At 47.4% G+C, this 12,859-nt stretch overlaps 2 protein-coding genes across 17 annotated transcripts in view; one reads left to right on the forward strand and one right to left on the reverse strand.

Moving 5' to 3' along the window:
- Positions 1–6,172, reverse strand: part of TLE1 (TLE family member 1, transcriptional corepressor) — a 107,449-nt gene extending 101,277 nt beyond the window's left edge. For 11 of the 12 annotated variants that reach the window (XM_015117969.3, XM_077965225.1, XM_077965224.1 and 8 more), the window contains exons 1-4: positions 4,829–6,172; positions 3,946–4,046; positions 2,448–2,511; positions 2,291–2,335 (exon numbers count right to left, since the gene is read on the reverse strand). In XM_015117969.3, the coding sequence (XP_014973455.1) occupies positions 2,291–2,335; positions 2,448–2,511; positions 3,946–4,046; positions 4,829–4,852 (234 nt within the window). In that variant the 5' untranslated portion in view covers positions 4,853–6,172. 12 annotated transcript variants of the gene reach the window in all.
- Positions 5,867–12,859, forward strand: part of LOC106993810 (uncharacterized) — a 52,210-nt gene continuing 45,217 nt past the window's right edge. For 4 of the 5 annotated variants that reach the window (XR_001440162.3, XR_013405119.1, XR_013405120.1 and 1 more), the window contains exon 1: positions 5,867–6,575. Coding sequence is in view for 2 of the 5 variants with exons in the window: in XM_077966698.1 (XP_077822824.1) it covers positions 5,867–6,565 (699 nt within the window). In the remaining 3 variants the exon portion in view is untranslated. Of the gene's footprint in view, positions 6,576–6,848; positions 6,963–12,859 lie in introns of those variants that run through there. The other variant, XM_077966697.1, reaches the window with a different exon arrangement.

The raw sequence follows: 12,859 nt of genomic DNA on the forward strand, positions 1-12,859 counted from the left end.
TTCCTGTCAAATCTAATGAGAGCTCCAAAGGCCCTCTCTACAATATAATGAGCACTTAGGCCATGCTGGTGATCAGGCAGCAAAAAGCATCAATTTGAGCCTGGCTACACCCTGGGGGCCAGACGTCACCAGTTTTAATAAGAATTATGATTACTAGCTGCACCAAATGCCTCCTCAGAACTTATTATTAATGTGTGACATTCAGAAGGATGTTTTTCAAATGTAAGGCCACTTTAAACTGAATTATAGCACTACTTTGCACACCACTCGAGTTAAGGGTCTGTCAGCATTTCCAATATCAACTAAATTTCAGGGGGCTCAATACCCTACTATGAGGAACATGGTGTCTCTCAGCTTTTCACGTTTTTCAAATTGCTAAGCCAATTATACACAGCATATTATTAATGCATACAGGCTCACGGACGGACAGCATATACCCACAAATGCCTCACGCTGTATAGAAACTCATTAGAAAACTATTCTCACACCATGGTGCTTCTGACCCACTTCACCCCTTCTCCCTACATGATAAAGAAGAGGTCATCCCGCCACATAACCTACAGGAACCCAGAAGAATTGCACACCTCTTTTAGCTCCTCCAATAAACCCAGCACCAGCATATAGCATCACACCGAGGGGGTGTTTCCTTGTAAAAGAGTCAATGAGGTTATTAAATCATTTGAGTTCACGGATTTAAGAAAAAGCTCAGTCTCCTCTTACTCTTCCATAATGTGTTATCCAAAAAAAAAGTGCCCTTCAGAGTAATTAAAAAAAAAAATTAAACAGCCTAGGCCAAGTTTATTTGCATAATTCACTTAAATGATGATAGACGTTAGCCATAGATCTTCTAGCCCATTTACTATCAACAAGTTACAAGTGCCTGAATAAGGCACTAGCCATTGAGAAACACACAAAAACAAAGGCACAAACCCAACATAAAGTAGGCTACCAACTTTGCAAATCATAGTAAAATCTGCATTTTTAAAAGGCCGAATTACATTACTAATAAAAGGCCCTGAACATCACAATCTCTTTCCAAACACATATCTGAGAACAGATCTAATGTACACGATGATAACTTAACATTATGAAATCTATGATGAATTAAAAATCAAAGAGTGCAGAGTTACAAAAGCAGAATTCAACTCTGAAACACACTTGCTTAATGAAAGTCTTTGAATATAAGGAAGATCTGAAGGCTGAACTAATCAATTTCTCCACTGTGCCCCAGCCGGTCAGCCATGCTCTTTAATTTAATGAAACAAGGGTTTGAGATGAAATAGCACATATACATCAAGTAAGAATTGTATTGTTGCACTTTGAAATGTGTCCAACTGTGCAACTTCATCTGATGATAATTTTTTAAGAGGCAATCGATTTCTAAAAGACTTATTGTACCAGCGTCTTGATGAAAAAGTGAATGTCAGCATATCTCCAGAATACTTACACCCTGCCATTAATGCTTTCTTTGGCAGACAATGACTACTCAATCGAGGGTCCTTTGGGCTGAGCAATCATTTAGCTTTTCTTCTCTTATGAGGTCCTTAGTGCCTTGTTCCAGCTCAATACTCTTTTTATACACCATTATAGTAGCCATAAGTGTGAATTTTATGGGAACTTGCAAACTCATAGTCATTGCTAGAGCTTTCCAGTCACTAATCTTTTCATGCTTTTAAAACCACTAGGACTGAAGCAACTCCCAACATATGCTCTGGCCATAAAAAGATGCTTTTTTCACATCCAAACCTGCAACAACTGAGAAATTTTTCAAAAATTTGTTTGCTAATAAGCCACTAATCCTGACTGTTGCTTCGAGCAGACCCAAAGCAAAAGGAATACTCCACAGATAGTCATATACCTTGTTTACTATGATTAAAGAAACTCCTGAATACCCTTCTTTCCCCCTACAGGTCCACATATCCTTGCAAAACAGCACAAAAACATTAACTATTCTAAACTCCAACAACTCTATAAGATACCCAGCCCTTTCAAGAGGATAAATCTATACAGGTGGAAAAGTAAACTCAAGTCTCAATTCCTATCTGCCAATAAACAGGCTAGTTTATATTTCCAAAACACCTCTCTTTCTCCTAGTCATTTAAACACTCGTAATTATCAGGAAGCAACTCTTGCTGCAGAATACTACCATCAATCCACAGGACAGGAAACCAAGGCAGAAAAATAGCATACAAACCCCCACTCCTAGAGCCCACTACTGAGAACAAAGCCAGTATTATAAAATCATACGAACTGATTTCTCATTTCAGCTTGAAGTTCAACTAAAGCTTACCTGTTTATGCATTTCAATGTTTAATCCATATGACATTTCGTAATACTGTAAAGAGAAAAAAGAATCAAGCATTTCATTAACTCACGTTTTTTATACTCTGCTAACATGTTTGCTAATATCATACGAAAAGGGAAAAAGTCGACTCTTTGATACCTACCATCACATAGTGCCTCTGCATTTCTGTCTTTTCACTTGCCAGTTTCTCACATTCCAATTTAAGGCTATGAAAACAAAACAGGCAACTTAATGTAAACATTATGTCACTTGTTTTAACATCTGCCTCACATATTTGCACTTCAAGTAAAAACACAGACCAATTTGGAAAAGCCATAAACTATCTAGGTAAACACCCAAAAGCTTTGTCCTTGCATTTAATAGGGAAAAGGAATAATGTGAACAATACGAGGTGTCCATTCAGCTACCATTCTTCTTGGTGCCTATCTGGTTAGATGACAAGAATGCAAAAAATCTGTCAGAACCTCTAACTGATTCCTCCTCATGGTCATCTGCTCCCTACCTTCCTGCATCAGTTTCTCTGGACTCCACCAAAATCCGGCCCTTGCACAATCTTCACTCTTACGCATAGACTGTGCCATCTTTGCCAACTCAAACGGTCTCTAGGTTTGAAAATCCTATCTGTTAAGTTACTCCTACAATTGCTAGTCCCTTTCAAAACCTTTGGTTTTTAAATCCCTGCCAAAATATGTCAAGTAGCTACTGCAATAAAGTGGGTTGAAGTTCTCCCTGCTGGGTAAACACGGTGTGTGCAAGTATGCCTCAAGCTGCAGAGATATTATCTACAAGTAGACAAAAGGTCAATAATCAGAAAGCCCCTGACAAAGTAAGAAAATTCACACCCAAGCCACTTCGCCTCATCTGTGTGCTTTTTCTCAAGCATGACAAAACCAAAAAATGTCAATACAGTTATTTCTGAGTTAGAATCAGGTAAAACTTCATAGGAGCAAGGGAAAGAAACTAACCTTTCTGGGAAGTTCACTCTTGGCAGAGTATCTTACAAAAATGTATAAGTCCTTTGGAGGCAAGCCTCATTACTCAGAGAAACTGAGGCTGAGATGGATATAAATGTGACTCCACTCTCCCATCCTACCCAAACCAACCTGAAATGACGCCAAAGCAGGTGAGCTTTCTTCTGCACACTATTATACCCACCTCCCTCACCATCGCCAATGATGGGCAATGTTAAAAGCATCTAGCCTTCTTTAATGAACTTTGCCTCAAAAACCCAATTTTCTAGTATGGCAAACAGCGATTTCAACATGGCTTTGCTTCCCTGAACCCACACTCCAGGACTGAGACATCGATTGAACCAATGTTTCAACTCAGTCTGTTGAAAAATAAATACATGAAGCGCAAATATTGACGATTCTCATGCAACTTCTAAAGACACGAAAAAGGACTCCCTGGAACAGCAGCAAACCAGCAAAAGGGAAACAATGGGAGGAGGAGGAGACAAGAGAAGAGGCGGCCCGGGAAGAACCAGGAAAGGGGGTAACTTGAATGACAGGTCTTAACTGAGACTCCACACGCCACCGCCTGGACGCAAGAACTAAGTACAGGCGCCGCCGCCACCCGGCTGGGCGACAAGGGGCACGGGGACGCCCGCGACCACTCGCCTGGAGCGGCCAGACACGCACCTGTGATACTGCGCCTGCAGGAACTGGAATTCCTCTTTAATCCGGTCCAGGGACTCCGGGATAGTGAACTTGAAGGGCTGGCCTGCAGCCTGGTGCGGCGTCTGGGGGCGACCAGCGAGGGGGACCGAGGGACGGGAATGCGGGCGGATGAATAAAGCAGTAAGTCAGAGAAGGAAAGAACGGGTGGGACATAAACAAAAAATAAAGTTAGAAGTGGCTGAAAATGAGGCCCCAAACTCGAGTTTCCCCTTCACTTGGGGGAGGGGGAAAGTGGACCCTCCCCGGGCCCCGGCTTCTAAAGAGGCTCGGAAGCTCTTCCCAGTCTCCAGGGCGGATCGCGTTAAGTGCGCCCGGGTCACCAGGCCAAAGGGAAGGGGGCTCCCCGGCGGCCCGGTTAGACCAGGCCAGATTGTCGGTGTCGCCGCCCCTTCCCCCACGGGGGCGATAATGACCCGGAGGACCAGAAGAGAAAAACAACTCCTTTACGCTCCCCATTCCCAGAGTCGCCAGGGCCACCTCCAGACGCACCGGAACCGGGGCCGCATTGACATGTAAATAGGCGAGACGAGAAACAAAGGGGGGGCGCCCTGCCCCCCTTGGGGAAGGTTGGGGGGATATGGCTACATGAGAGAAACCCCAGCCTTCCCCAGCGCCCCTATCCGCTCAGTATAGACGTCAAGTAGGAAGGAGCCCAAAGGGAGGGAGAAAATTCAGAGTTTCAGTCCACTCCCCACCCCAAGAGGAGAGGGCCCCAGACCTCCCCAGCCTTATGCCGCGGAGGGCGAGAGGGTCCGCCGGGCCGCCGAAGCCACCCGTCTCCCTACCGCCCGGGAGAAGCGCCTCCCCAACGCTCCTGCTCCCCCACCACCCAGCCGCGCCTCACCGGGTGCCGGCTCTGCGGGAACATCGCTCTGGCGGCGGCCGGGGCTCTGTTCCCCGGCAACTCAATTCTCCGGTCAATTTCCAACTTTAATCCCGCCGAGGAAAATTAAGCCGGGAAGCCAGGCAGAAGCGGGGAGCGCGCTGGCCACGCACGCAGGCGCGCTCGGCCGGGCGCACCGGCCACTCGGCGCCCCCAGCTGCTCCTGCTCCCGCTCCCGTCGGTGCGGGCTCCGGCCCTCAGGGCCACATTGGTGGGCGCCCCAGGCCCAGCTGCTTCGAGAACCTGCGCGGAGACGCCGGGCGCTCGGGGACTGTGCGCGGGGGCAGCGCTCCAACCCCCCGGCCTCAGCCGCCGGGGCGGGGAGGCGGGGGCGCGGTGACTCCGACCGCACTCCCCTCGGCGATCCGCGTGCGCGGCGCCAGTCCTGGGCAAACAAATCCAGACGGGCTGCTTTTCTTTGCTCTTCTCCTGGTCCGCCTCCTCTTCGGGTTTTCCCCGAGGCGGCGGCGGGCGAGATGCAGGTGGCGAGGCGGCCCCCGCTAACCCCACACAAACAAACCCGACGCTTTCGGGGCGACTCCCGCAAGACTCGGCTGCGCCTTCGGCCAGGTGCTCGCAGGCTCCCGGGACGCAAAGGGGAGCGAGGTTGAGGAAGCGGCGGAGGCTCCTGGCCGGGGAGCGAGGGATGACGAGGCGGGGAAAGTGCGGAGGGCGCGCCGGGAGGCGACTCGGCACGCCCCGTGCGACCAACACTCGGTGTTCTCCGCCGTTGCACAAACCCTCCGGGACCGACGGGGCTACTCCACCGAGAGCAGTCCAGCAACTGCCCGCTGCTCCTCGAGCCCGAGGAGCATCAGGGCGCCGCGCCTCGCGCGCACTAGCCCTGCACGGCCGGCTCGGCCGCTCTGGACCCTTCTTCCGAGCCCCTTCTTCCTCGGTCTTCTTTCTTTCCTTCCTTTACCTTCTTCTGCTTCTCCGCAAAGGGCGCTCCAGCCCGCTGCAAAGTTCTCTCACCACCCGAGGGACGACATCCACGAGATGGTGGGGAAAACAGCAGGAGTGCGCTCCGCCAATCGGCCACCCTCCCCGGCGGGCAAACTCTGCGGGCGAGTCCGGAGTAGTCACAGCGGTGGGGCTAGCGGGGGTTTTGGTCGCCGCGGGACGACGGAGGTCCGGGCTGGTGGCGCGGGTCCCGCCCGGCCGTGCGAGGGTGGGGTGGCGCAGTCGGCTGCCTCCGGGACGCGGGGCACAAGAGTACCCGCCGCTGCTGCTGCTGCTGCTGCTCCTGCAGCCGCCGCTCCCACCGCCGCCGCCGCCGCCCGCGCCTCTCGCGCCGGTTACATTAACACGCGGTTTCACACTCCGGAGCTAACCAGCGCCGGCCCCGCCCAGCCCGCTCGGGCGGGGGGCGCGAGCTCCGAGCCGGCGGGGGACGTGGGCCCAGGAGGTGGGGGGGGGGGCAGGAGGCCCTCATCAGCCAATCGCGTGCGCTGCACCCAACGTGGGGCGCTGACGCGCGCCTCCCCGGAGCCTATGGCAGCGCAGCGCCGGACGGGCCGTCCTCCCTCCCCCGTCCTCTCGCTTCCTTCTCCGCGGTCTCCTCGGTCTCCCCTCCCACCCCGGCCCCTCCTCCGCCAGCCGCGTCCTCCCGGGCTTGGTGAGGAACTGTTCCTGGAGGAGCCGCGGGACGGCAAAACCATCCAATGGGAAGAGGCGATTCGCGGAGATTGGCACTGAAGATGGGAAGGTCGGTGGGAAGGAGAGCGGCGGGGCTGGGCTGTCAATCAAAGTAACGTGGGGCTGGCTAGAGAGCGCGCAGGAGCGCGCTAGCGGGAGGGACTGGCGAGCGTGCAGCCGAGGAAGCTGGGGGCTCGAGTTAGCAAAAATCCTGCCACTTGCTCACTTTTCCCTTTAATGAAAATCCTCAGATCTAAGTTAAAGTAACTCAAAGACTAGCTGCGTAGTTTCTTACTGGAGGCGGAGGGGGGGTTTTGGTAATTCGAGCAAATGTGTTTTTCAGTGCTGGACCCCCTTGTTTGATGCTACTCTGAAAGTGAGGCCACATTGAAAAATACATCTGACGTTTGTTTTTCCTTGAGCTGCCTTTTTACGGATGTACGAGAGGGAGTGGACTGTGCACTTAGTTGGAAATGCGTAAATGAGCAACGGCACGGTTGGCGTAGGTACACCAGCCGCAGAGACGACTATGATGTCCTCCCACCCCACCCACCTCCTTTGCACCCAAAGTGGTAGGATTTGGTTTTTATTGCAGGATTTCAAGCCACTTTTCAAAAAGATCGTCCTGCCCCGTTTGGCGGGAAGGATTCCCAGGGTGCTGCCAGAACAAGGCACGCGTGTCCGCAGATGAGACGCTTTGCCCGGGGCGTGAAATCCCAGGTCTTCGTCTTAAAAGTCCAGACTTCGCTGTTAGGAGAGGAGGGGAGCGGCTGAGGTTTTTAGGAGCCTCTCAGCTACAAGACCAAGAGTCTGTTTCCAATTCCTGGGAACAAAGAGAGACAATGTAATAAACCAGCACTGAGACTTGAAAAACCTGTCCCGCACACCCCACCCCCATAGTCTGGGTGGTACTCCTGAGCTGAGCTGTGTGAAGAGCTAAATGGGAAGAGTTAGGTAAATGACGTGGCTACGGTTCTTATGAAGTAGAACTTGAGTTAAAAGGGATTTTGAGATTGTAATAATCAAGACACGCTGTATAATTAATGCTGAGAGTCTTCGGTTTTTGTGTATGTCTCTAAATACACCCACAGCAGAAAACCGTCAGTATTGCTGCATTTATACTTTTGTTTGAAGAACAGTCCAATGGAGCTACTTCCACATGAGCAGTGAGTGAATAATGCTGGTTTAGCCAAACGGTGGTAACTTTTTCTATAAGGGCACATCTTGGACAAGTATTTATCTTATGTTGGAAAATAGTTAAGTTTTTGGTATTAATAACCCCCACGTTCCCATTATTTTACTTTCAAGAGACTTATGGGAAGGAGCTTATTTAAAGAGACATACATTTTATTTAAAGATGTGCTTTTACAGAGATCTTTTTCTTGAAATAGTTTTAGAAGTTGTTTTAGATAATACATTTCACTGTTGGAGTTGTTTTAAAATATGTATGGGCCGGGCGCGGTGGCTCAAGCCTGTAATCCCAGCACTTTGGGAGGCCGAGGCGGGTGGATCACGAGGTCAGAAGATCGAGACCATCCTGGCTAACATGGTGAAACCCCGTCTCTACTAAAAATACAAAAAACTAGCCGGGCGAGGTGGCGGGCGTCTGTAGTCCCAGCTACTTGGAGGCTGAGGCGGGAGAATGGCGTAAACCCGGGAGGTGGAGCTTGCAGTGAGCAGAGATCGCGCCACTGCACTCCAGCGTGGGCGACACAGCGAGACTCCGTCTCAAAAAAAAAAATAAAATAAAATAAAATAAAAAATAAAATATGTATGATATTGATTTATCTATAATTGCATCACTCCCAAATATCAATTATAAATGAAAAATAAAAAAGCTATTTTAGCCTGTCTGTATGAAGCCATAGTAAATTCTTAAACAAGTTGGGCATTGTAGCTTTGTGGTGTTCTCATTAAGTACAGTTGGGAAGGCGGCTGTATTATTCATTTTGCTAACATGGAGAACAAAAAAGAAGAAAGCACTGCCTCACTTTCTTTGGTTAAATTTGGTGATGATGAGAGTTTTGCTCGACATACAGGACTTTTTGGAATCATAGGACCCCAGGCCTTTAGCAACCTGTTTTCCTTGAAATCATCTAATGTACGAGCCACATATTCCAGTCTGCAGCCAGTTCATCCCTTATCAGCTCCAGGACTGGATAGAAAGTGCTTGGATGCCACAAGTATGCTTGTATACATGCTGTGACAACTGGAGCAACTGATACTCCTCCGCAGCTTACCCAGGCTTTACGTGCCTGTATCTTGAATAACTGGCACACTCTCATTAAGTTTAAACAGAGCCACTAAAATATGCTTTGAGACGGGGCAAAAGTGTTGCTACTTCTCCTTTCCCCACCCGGCTGCCCTCAAAATCAGTTCTAAGGCATCTTTAAATGTTCTCTAATGTATCTACTCACAGACAATGTGTCTGCTCACCATATTCCCAGTTTGCCATGAGTAAACACTGGAAATTCTCTTTTAACTAGTCTTTCCTTGCCAATAGAGTTTGAAAACACCAGGCCTTCTGATTTCCTTATAATGTAGTATCTAGTATCTATAGATCATTATGAATTTAAAATTGGAAGGCCTTTAATTGTGCGCATAAAAATGGTTGGTTTTGGTTTTTGAAGCCTTTTCTTCCCATTTAGAGCATCGTCTGTCAGAGTGGGAGAAGGCTCTGCCCTTTTCAAGGTCATATTTTCTCCATGATTGTCATGCTGTAATAATTATACTACAAAACTCTCATCAAACTGCATTACAAATGATGGTGTTTAAACAGTCAAGTAGCTTTAATCTTATGTTTTAAATAAATAATATATGTGCAGATTGCCTACAGCCTGTTTAAAAGAAAATAGTCCTCCTTATGAAATCTATAATTTTGGTCTTCCATTTAAAGCCTGTTAACCGTAATCTTCTTTACCTTTAACATTCGTATGTCAATGATGTTTTTATGTGAAATGTATGATGCTTCCACTGGAAATTTTCTCTGAAAAACACGGTACCCTTTTTATGCTCTGCAGAGAAACACAAAGATTGTCAGCTTGTTCATTTTCTTTTGATGTATATGTGGGTATATTCCCATTCATTTGTTGCTTATTATCAAATTTTCAACTCAGCAATAGCCTAAGTAATTGCAAAAGCTAGATGTTATCTAGTACATATACTACACAAAATAGGAAAAGTTATGGATGCTGATTGTAGCAACTAGACATCTTTTAAATCTATTACTTTTTTATTTGAAATCATAATTGTAATTTTTTTTTTTTTTTTTTTTTGGAGACTGAGTCTCCCTCTGTCCCCCAGGCTGAAGTGCAATGGCGCCATCTCAGCTCACTGCAACCTCTGCCTCTTGGGTTCAAGATTCTCTTGCCTCAGCCTCCCCAGTAGCTGGGACTACAGGCATGTGCCACAACACCCGGCTATTTTTGTATTTTTAGTACAGACGGGGTTTTGCCATGTTGGCCAGGCTGGTCTCGAACTCCTGACCTCGTGATCTGCCCGCCTCAGCCTCCCAAAGTGCTGGGATTACAGGTGTGAGCCACCACGCCTGGCTAATAATTATAATTTTTAAAAGACCACTTTTGTTGTGTTCTCTTCATTTTAGCTGAGAATTATTGCTAATTTTCTCATTTCCTTTTTTTTTTTTTTTTTTTTTTTTTTTTGAGTCAGAGTCTCTCTCTGTCACCCAGGTTGGAGTGCAGTGGTTGTGATCTCAGCTCATTGCAACCTCCACCTCCCAGGTTCAAGCGATTCATGTGCCTCAGTCTTCTGAGCAGCTGGGATAACAGGCATGCACCACCATGCCCGGCTAATTTTTGTATTTTTAGTGGAGACAGTGTTTCACCATGTTGGCCAGTCTGGTCTCGAACTTCTAACATCAGGTGATCCGACTGCCTTGGCCTCCCAAAGTGCCAGGATTACAGGCATGAGCCACCCTGCCCCACGTTTTCTTTTTCTTTTTTTTTTTTAATTGAGAGTTTTCTTAAACCTAAGAATGTAAGGTCCAGAAGAATTGTTCCCAGCATTGCTTTGTAATCTTTTTCTCCCCCACCCCTTTACCAAAGAAAAGGACAAGATGGACGTGGAGGTGGAGGGAAGAAGGCAGAGAAGGAAAAAAAAAATCAGTAGCAGATCCATGCAGCAGTAAAACCTCAAATAAAATCACTTCCAAAGAATCTCTTGCGGTTTCACACAATATGGTAAAATTAGAGATTGCAGGAAACCAACTAAATTAAACTGGGAGCATTTGAAGAGAAATGAGCAGACTTTATGAAAATGACACATTGACTGACCAGTATGCTTTTTTATCAACAATTTCTTTGTTAAGACGAAGATCAAAGGAACCTGCATATGTTTTCATTTTGTTCTAACTAGAAAATTACATCCAGATGTTTAATAGGCATTTGGTTGGTTTTTCAGCATTGATTAGATATGTGGGTTCTGTTTGCTTACAAGTGCAGCCGGATCATTAGCTAATGCAAAGAAATGTTTGCTGTGAGTTGCTAATTAGGGCTTTTGGAAACCCTCCATGCTCAAGAACAATTTGTACAGTGGCCAGAAGAACCTGTGGGACTTGGGGAAGTTGTTCTCCCTTCTCTGTCAGAGTGGGGAGAAGCAGACAGTCCTATTCCCTAATCTCCCTTTGCCTAGGGGGATTGCGATGAGATCCCCAAGGATTGGAGTGCAAATAAATTAGGAAGAGACCACACAGGCACTCCCAAACACGGAGAGATAAATGTGCTCTTTCTGGAACCACCACTGTGCGGTCTTTTGAGGTGGGGGGAGCGAACATCTAAAACGCTGGATATTAACATGTGGAAGATGCTTGGTGCTAATGTTATCAAATACACAGCATTTTTAAGTATACTTTAGAGACAGATGGGAAAGCCCTTTATGATAAACGAGTGTACTTGAATTCATTACTGTAGTACTTATAATTAAAAATGTCTCCTTTGCAATTTCAGTACTTTCACAGGATACGAGAGACCAAGCTTGGGAACTAGAAGGCTGGGAAGAGCGAAAGGAGTGAGGGAGAGGAATTTTGGAAGCCAGGGTGAGCCTGGGAGGAAATGCAGTGTTTACTTTCACAGCCCACCCATTCGTTTACCTTGTTAAAGCCCCAGAACTTGTACAAGATTAGCTATTCACTCAGTATTCAAATAAACTGTTTGGGAATTTGAGGAACCAGGCGGATAAACTTCTTAGCCCACCAATCACGTTTTTAAAAATGCTTGACTGTGTCTGAGGCCTGCAGAAGAACACCACCTCAGCTGCGGCCGAACTTCTGTTTATTTAAGTCTATATTTCGAGAAAGATGTCAGTCTAAAATAGCATGTGTTTATAAGCAATCATAGGAGTGCAGATATAAATCCCATTGTACCACGTTCTTCTGCCTATTAATGCCCCTTCTACTCCTAAGTCTGTTTATATCTCTCCCCCGCCGCCCCCCCGCAACGGAGTCTTGCTCTGTCACCCAGGCTGGAGTGTAGTGGTGTGATCTCGGCTCACTGCAACCTCCGCCTCCCAAGTTCAAGCAATTCTTCTGCCTCAGCCTCCCGAGTAGCTGGGATTACAGGCACCCACCACCACACCCGGCTAATTTTTGTAGTTTTTGTAGAGACGAGGTTTCACCGTGTTGGCCAGGCTGATCTCGAACTCCTGACCTCGTGATCTGCCTGCCTTGGCCTCCCAAAGTGCTGGGATTACAGGCGTGAGCCACCACACCCGACCAAGTCTGTTTACAAGTAATGCACATGTACGGCACACTCCTATGTGTTAATGTTACCTGATTAATTTGGGATTTTCACACTAATAGGATATATTCATGAATAGTTTCTTTGAAGTAGTTCAAGCAGAGAGCCTTTCTGCCAGAGCTTTCCCTGTCTACAAGCGATATGCCCCAGAAAAGCAAGAACAGTATTTTGGGGCTTGATGAAACACTGCCTGGAGTTCAGACCATAATAAAAGATCTCAGTGAAGTTTGCCCTCCCCCTCTTTTCTTTTCTTTTCTTTTCTTTTCTTTCTTTTTTTTTTTTTTTGTGACGGGGTCTAGCTCTATTGCCCAGGCTGGAGTGCAGTGGTGCAGTGGCGCCATCTCGGCTCACTGCAACCTCAGCCTCCTGGATTCACACCATTCTCCTGCCTCGGCCTCCCAAGTTGCTGGGATTACAGGCGCCCGCCACCACGACCGGCTAATTTTATGTATTTTTAGTAGAGATGGGGTTTCACCATGTTAGCCAGGATGGTCTCGATCTCCTGAGCTCGTGATCCGCCCACCTCAGCCTCCCAAAGTGCTGGGATTATAGGCATGAGCCACTGCGCCCAACCTCCTTTTTATTAACCCGTTCTAAAGTC

The sequence above is a fragment of the Macaca mulatta genome, chromosome 15 (assembly GCF_049350105.2).
Source record: "Macaca mulatta isolate MMU2019108-1 chromosome 15, T2T-MMU8v2.0, whole genome shotgun sequence".
Classification (NCBI taxonomy): domain Eukaryota; kingdom Metazoa; phylum Chordata; class Mammalia; order Primates; family Cercopithecidae; genus Macaca; species Macaca mulatta.